Genomic DNA, 7,859 nt, shown 5'->3' on the forward strand with positions numbered 1-7,859 from the left:
CATGGATCAACATAGGCCATGACCCAACTTCATTTAAATATTCATTTTTTTCATTATTTTCTTTCAAATAATTTCTTTTGTATATAATTTTGATTTTTTTAATAATCTATATTATTTAACTTATTTTAAAAATTTAAAAATACAGTATTGTTTAGTTTATTTTTATAAGCATTTCGATATAAATTTTGTTAGAAACGAAACACTTTTAAAAACACGTATTTTTTATAATATTATTATATGTAAAATTAGTTTTGTTACCTGTAAAAATTCAAGTTTTTTAATATTTTTTGTATTTAAAATAATATAATTAAAAAATAAACATTTTTTTAATTATAATAAATTTTATAGAATAAATTAAAACCTAAATAAATATATGTATTAAAATAATTGAGTTGGGAATGAAAGTGAAAAATTAGGTTAGGTTGGGTTGTGTATGTGAAAAAAAAAATTAGTTTTTTATTAAAATATTGAATTAGGTTGGGTTGTTGATAAAACTAGTATGATAAACAAAGAATGAAAGCATGCTTTTTAAAGGACGTCATAAATTAACCATAAAGTTAAAGTGAGACGTAATCAACACAGGACATCTAGTAGACATGTTCGTATTTGACAAATCCGTCAAAAACGGAAAACTCGGTTGGGTGGGTATCTAGAATATAAGAACTGCATCTTTCAAAGTTTAGAAAAATCAGCAATTAGCAGCCGTTGCCACATTTCATCAAAACCTGACTGATCGATAATCATCAAACTCGTACTGCAATTACACGTAAACCTAATTACCCTCATTTGTTTCCTATCCGTATACTGAATTCATCACTGCTGGTTTGTTTATCAATCGATTTCAATTTTAATTTCAATTTCGGATACTGTTTTTTCATGATACGTTTTATTTTATTGCAAGTGCTTATACCGTAGAGTTGATGAATCGAACTTGATTTTGTAGTTAAGGACTTAACTCATAGTAATTGAAACTTGAAATTAGAATCAATTACTGAATCTGATATGATTAGTATTGAGTTATACATGTAGGAGACTGTTCTATTTCAGATCATGGATAACTGTTCACCAAAGGCGCATTTCATGTGGTTCTAGGTCAAAATCGGTCAAAATTAGGGTTTATATGTAAAAGCTACCTGAGAGATGCAGAGATTGTAAAGGCTTAGTTATTAATAAATAGGTTTATATTCAAAAATCAAAACAAATGAGAGACATGCAGTTTCTGGTAGGGGTAAGCAATAGCCGAACTAAAAACCGACAAAACCTAACCGAAGTTAACCGAGTTAACCGAAAATTAGTTATCGGTTATTTTTTGTGCCCTTGGTTAACCGAACCATTCATACTTACATATATTTTTAGCTGTTATACCTTCATTTTATGTATTTCATTTTTATACCACAATTTCATCTGCTTATACCTGCATTTCATGTATATATATCTCCATTTCATGTATTTCTAAATAAAAAATTATAGCCCAAATTTGATTTTGGTAATTCACCGGACCGAAAACCAAAAAATTAACCAAATAACCGAACCGAAAACCGATTGGTTAATTCGATTGAGGCTAGTAACCGAACCAAACCGAAAACCGATTGGCTAATTTGATTGAGGCTAGCAACCGAACCGAAAACCAATTGTTTAATTTGATTGAGGCTAAGAACCGAACCAAAAAGCGATTGGTTAATTTGATTTGAGGCTAATAACTTACCGTTCACACCCCTAGTTTCTGGTTGTTATTAAAGCTTATTTGATTTGCTGTTTCTTATATCTTCATGTATAGACATCATTTTGTTATTTATCGTTTGAGGTAAGCTTGGATTTTGTGTATCTAAAATGTAACTAAGGACATGCATTTGTTCTGTACACTTACAAGTGAAATACTATTTTTACTCTTTTTTTTGGTAACATTTTCTTGTTTTTATTTCTGTACAAACTCTCAGGCAAAATGTCTGATCAAATAGCAAAAGGTCTAGAATTTGAGAAGAAAGCTGAGAAGAAGCTGAATGGGTGGGGAATGTTCGGGTCTAAATATGAAGATGCTGGTGATTTATTTGAAAAGGCTGCTAACTGCTACAAACTTGCCAAATCTTGTAAGTATAGATTTATATAAAAAGGTTGGATATTATTTTTGTAAATATTGCTTATATCTGTATGGTGAAATAACATACAATGTCTCAGGGGATCAAGCTGGAGCTGTGTATGCCAAGTTGGCTCAGTGTCATTTGAAGGTATATGATGTTGCGTTGCATTATGTATTTTTCCATATGTTTATTGTTTTTTTTTGTTAATTTAACTGTTGTAAATTTTAATATTTGCAGATGGATAGCAAACACGAATCTGCTAATGCTTATGCTGATGCGGGTCATGCATACAAGAAAACAAACACTAAGGGTTAGCATTTTAGCCAACATCTGTTTCACAATTCTTGTGTATGTGTGTACACACACGCGCGCGCACAAGAATGGTCCTTGGAAATTTCTTTTTGTAAGCCTTCTTGAATCACCAGTTGATTTCCTAAAGTCAACATACACATCAATATACTTTCAAAGATTAAACGCAAGGTTTACAATTATTTGACCATTATTGATCTTTCATATTTTTCCCCTGTTACTTTTTGTACTCATTTTTCTATGTTTTCTGACAGTTTTCCATCTATCTATGATGGCTGAAGTTTCATTTGCCACTGTTACTGATCTTTCATATTTTAGATATAAAAGCTTAGCACAGATTACAATAATTAGCAAAATACTCTCACTTCATATCTAATTTGGTCACTTAATTTCGAAACTTGTTACTAAAGGAATTGACTATTTGTAACATTCTGAGTAACTTAAATAGCATTTGTAACATTTTCAATAAGTTAAGACAATTTTGCAACAATTTCCAAATTCCAGGGACCAAGTTGAAAATAAGGAATAGTTTGCAGACTATGGGTCTGTTTGGTATTAGGTAATGGAATAAGCTAGAGAATGGATTGAATAGGGGAATGGAATGGACAAGGGAATTGAATGGACGTTACCATTCCATAGCTATGTTTGGTTACCCTTTGGGAATGAAATGTACTATTACATCGTGTTCTTTGTTATGCGGGAAAAGATAAAGAAAATGAAATACAATTCATAAAACATGGCAAAAGATTCCATTCTTCAAAATAATGTTGCTTTACCAATTTTCACAACATTATCCAATTAATATATATAATAAATTAAACATGTTTAGTTATTTATATAAATAAATATCAGTATATTGAAATATATAATCATATAAACAAATCAAAGTGGAATTAAAAGAAAATTTTATTAAACATGTTTTATATTGCTCCGTTGTGTTATAAGAATTATAAGATAATTGGTCAAAGACAAAATAGAGAATTAACATGCAAATAAGGTAGGGAATGAAAAAAAAAGGGTGGATGGGAGGAATGGAAATAACTATTTTTAGAAGGAAAACCATTCCTTAGGTAATGGCCCATTCCATTTCAATTTTCAACCAAACACACCTGTTTTAATTGCGTTTGAATGAGTCATTCCATTCCGCCCTTCATTACCCATATCAAACGCTATCTGAATATTGAATTAATATATGCAGAGTGCATAGCTTGCCTAGAGCAAGCATTAAATTTATTCATGGAAATTGGTAGGCTTAGTATGGCTGCAAGATATTGCAAGGTACACCATCAGTTTATTCATTTAATTTATCATTAAAAAATATTATGTTATTTGTATTATAAAATATATCTTTGCAGGAAATTGCTGAGATACATGAACAAGAACAGAATTTGGAAAAAGCCATTGCTTATTATGATAAAGCAGCTGATTTATTTCAAGGTGAAGAAGTAACAACTTCTGCTAATCAATGCAAGCAGAAAATTGCACAATTTTCAGCTCAACTGGAACAGTAAGTTTTTTTTAGCATAATTACATATTAGCCCCTTAAAACTTGGTATAGCCCCTTAAAACTTGGTATAATACTATAATATCATATTTATCCAATATAAATCATAATATAATATATATCTGTTTGTGTTTGAGTTTGTTCGTTTCACTTTAACCTAACAAATGATCGGTTGTGAATTTAAAGGAACGGGGTTTTCTTGTTTGTGCTTTTTTGTTAAGAAGATGAGTGTATTCGTATACGCTTTTAATAGTATAAACGCACGGTTAACGAACCGAACAGGGCTTGTTCGTGTTTAACTTTAACCGAACAAATGTTCAAACACGAAGTTAAATGAACGGGGTTTTCTTATTCGTGCTTGTTCGTTAAGAAAATGAGGGGTTCATGTTCGTTTATGTTCTTTTGTTAATAGCATAAACGAACAGTTCACAAACACAAACGAACTAAATTAAGTAAACATAGATGAATAAACATAACCGAGGGAACACCAATTTAAGTAAACATGAACTGATGAACATCACTTTGTTTGGCCTAACAAATAATAAAACTACACTAAATTGTAATGGACCCAAAAAGTTTAAATGAATATATAAACGAATGCACTTAAAAAGTGTATACTAATGAAGATAAAAACTGTAAACGAACAGACCTAAACGAGTGTAAATGAACGAACGTCCACGAACATAAACGAACGGGACGTGTGTTCATGTTTGCTCGTTTATTAAACAAACGAACTTCCTGCCTAACGGTTCACTGAATGTTCGGTTGTTTAAGGTCTGGCAGCATAGTAAGGACAAGTAAACTGTAAAAGGGTCTATTGGTCTTTGTAATTAGTGAACCAGGTTAATATGAAATCTTAATTATTTTGAACGGGTATATTTTATATTAATTTTCTTGTTGGGCAAATATGATATTATATTATTATTTGCAACTTCATGTATGAAATTGCCCCCTTTTTTTGTTCGTTTTCTGCATTAATTACATTTTGCATCAATTATATAATTTTCTAAAATATTTGTATTCAGATATCAAAAGGCTATAGAGATTTATGAAGAAATAGCAAAACAATCTCTGAATAATAACTTGCTAAAATATGGAGTTAGAGGGCATCTACTTAATGCTGGAATATGCCAACTTTGTAAAGGTGATGTAGTTGCAATCACAAATGCGTTGGAACGTTATCAGGTAAAATAATAATTTAAATTTTATATATTAAGTTTTAAAGTGAGTGAAAGTTTTTGTTTACTTTTTGCAGGAACTTGATCCGACATTTTCAGCAACTCGTGAATACAGATTACTGGCCGTATGTTACATTACCGAACCAAAATATTACATATCAAATAGATCCGTTATGAAGTTCAAATTTTTACATTTACTCCTTTCATTAAACAAAGTATAATATGACTATTATATTCTTCTTATTCTCCTTTCACTTAATTCTCCTAACCTAAATCTTTACATATAGGAAGGGTATTTATGTCATAAATATGACTAATGGGTATATCTGATATTATGATTTTTTTGTTGAACAATTAAATACCCATTAAAAAAGTTAAAATTTTAATTTTTACCCATTTCATTAAACAAATTATAATGACTATTTTACCCTTCTCATTCTCCTTTCACTTAACTCTCATAACCTAAATCTTTACATAAAGGAGGGTATTTACGTCATAAACATGAATAATGGGTATGTTTCATGTTATGATGTTTGTCGGACAAATATGATGTTATTCATGTTTTGAGCGCGATATACTAAATTTGCTTCATTATTTAATATATTTAATTATTTATTAATGACAGGATTTAGCTGGTGCACTAGATGAGGAAGATGTTGTAAAGTTCACTGATGCTGTGAAGGAATTTGACAGCATGACTAAACTGGTAACTCATATCTTTCTCAAATTTATTGTTATTAATAATAGTGTTAATAATAAATTAGTATTATGATATTATTTTTGTTGCATAGGATGAGTGGAAGACGACGCTTCTGTTGAGAGTGAAGCTGCTGCTGAAGGCTAAGGAGGAGGAAGAAGATGATCTTACTTAGGTTGGTTTTCGCTGGCGTAAGCCACAAGTTTATTGTTCCATTGCTATTATCTTTGTGCTTTATTTGTGGATGTTTCTGAATTTGGTGGCTTTTTGTGGAGAAAGTATGTAATTTGATGATTTTTTAAACGAGTACATCTTGCATAGTATGTTGCTGGGTTTGGTTTCTTGATAGCAGTGTATACTTCGATCTACAAAATGTCTATCCTTATGTGAGTTTGTGCCAATGGGCTTGAATTAATACTCAAGATTTATTATGTTTATTTATTTAATAAGTTTAATTTAGGGAAAATGCTTCCAGTTCAACTCAATTTAAGCATCTCTTGAAAAACTCTCTTATAACTTGTTTACATTTTACGGTTTCATATCCACACGTTGACTTTCTAACAAGACTACAAGAATACCATGTAACATAAAAATTCCCCTAAAGTCAACGTGTGGATATGAATCCATAAATTGAAGGAGAGTTTTTTGTAATTGAAGAGAGTTTTTTGTGCTATTCTAGTGTTTAAATTGGCTAATAAATTCAAACATAAACTATATGTAATGTTTTCGTAACATGGAGTAGTGACATAATAGTGACGCAACGCAATATAATGTTATTAACAATTGTGAAAACCGTTATTCCCAACAACCATCTCCACTACAAAATTAAAAATAAATCATAATGTTTTCCGGAATAGATATAGAGATAAGATGGAGAATTGGATATGTGAGATTTTTAAAAAATAAACAAACAATATGTTTTTAAATTAAGTTGTATAGATGAGGATAGAGATTCCAAAAAGAATAGAAATTACTAACTAAATGGTCTTACATCTTCACCTTAACTTTTGTTTAGGGGTTTTAGGTTGTAACATCTAATATGTTACATTACCGGACTCTGCCATAAAGGCGAAACCAGACATGAGCTCCAAGGATTTGAGTCTTACCAAGCATTCTTTAATCCCGATACTAATCATATTTTATTCCATAAAATATGTTTTATTGAACGTACCTATGTCACTGATGAGGTTTTAAAAGGAGCTCGCTCGGAAAGGCTGTTATACCATTATCCATTTCTAATTCATAGGTGGAAACTCTTCTATAATGGCGCCAATTGGTTGTTTTGCTTATACCATATGTACATGCATGTTAGAACTTATTCTAACAACCTATGCATTGAATAGAATTGTTTAATTAAACGGGTTGTGATTGGGTTGACCAATTCAAATTAAACACGTCTGCCCAATTACCTTTTTTGGCCCATTTAACCCATTTTTAACACAAATCACCAATACAATTAACACGTTTACAACCTGATAACCACCGCTTGACACATTTAGATAGAGGGGTAAAAAGACGTTTTCGGGTTACCTGCCCAATTATTCTAACTTATTTCAAGGGTTTAAATGATATGACTTGTTATTATAAAGCAGTTGATCAAACGGTACATGCAACAATCTTTTATACACAAAGAAGATACTTTATATTAAATAGTTACATGTTGGCCAAGGTGTATTTAAATTTTAAACATCTCAATCAGAATGCGACACATAATATACTAAAATGCTGAAAAGAATTGTAAAGAAATATGGAGGCTCCTTCATTAAATGGTCCAACTTACATGGAACAACCTAAAGTTTTTATATCTGAGTCCTAAACCAGTTATGGAAGGCAACAATTTAACTACTTGACAGAAAGCTCTTAGCTAATCATTTTGTGACTATGTCCTATGAATTAGATCCATCCCAACACGTTTTCAGAATAATAAATAAATAAAATGAATTTTGAAAATTAATAAGAAGTCAACTTACATAACTGTTCAAACCTTCAAATATTTAACTCAAGAACTGAAGGAGTTGACCTAACACAATTCAAATTCTAGAAAGTCAATTAATATTATAATAGGAATAAATATTGGTGGTTTTCCATTGAAA

The 7,859-nt window shown here is 30.5% G+C and overlaps 1 protein-coding gene across 1 annotated transcript; it reads left to right on the top strand.

Annotated features, from left to right (window-relative positions):
• The first annotated feature begins 748 nt into the window (after positions 1-748).
• Positions 749-6,125, top strand: LOC143560920 (alpha-soluble NSF attachment protein-like). Its single transcript, XM_077049112.1, has 10 exons — positions 749-766; positions 1,938-2,087; positions 2,176-2,225; positions 2,316-2,388; positions 3,586-3,665; positions 3,743-3,894; positions 4,917-5,076; positions 5,147-5,194; positions 5,695-5,775; positions 5,861-6,125. The coding sequence occupies exons 2-10, from the start codon at positions 1,943-1,945 to the stop codon at positions 5,939-5,941; spliced, it is 870 nt and encodes a 289-aa protein (XP_076905227.1). The 5' UTR covers positions 749-766; positions 1,938-1,942; the 3' UTR covers positions 5,942-6,125.
• Positions 6,126-7,859: the final 1,734 nt, after the last annotated feature.

Source organism: Bidens hawaiensis, unplaced genomic scaffold (assembly GCF_021521415.1).
Source record: "Bidens hawaiensis isolate Kalapana, Puna unplaced genomic scaffold, B.hawaiensis_p1.1 tig00020514_1, whole genome shotgun sequence".
NCBI lineage: Eukaryota > Viridiplantae > Streptophyta > Magnoliopsida > Asterales > Asteraceae > Bidens > Bidens hawaiensis.

Coding starts and splice junctions, on each gene's coding strand:
- LOC143560920 (XM_077049112.1), top strand. CDS start 1,943: ATGTCTGATCAAATAGCAAAAGGTCTAGAATTTGAGAAGAAAGCTGAG. Junction 2,389..3,585: donor CAAGAAAACAAACACTAAGG/GTTAGCATTTTA, acceptor TAATATATGCAG/AGTGCATAGCTTGCCTAGAG. Junction 5,776..5,860: donor TTGACAGCATGACTAAACTG/GTAACTCATATC, acceptor TTTGTTGCATAG/GATGAGTGGAAGACGACGCT.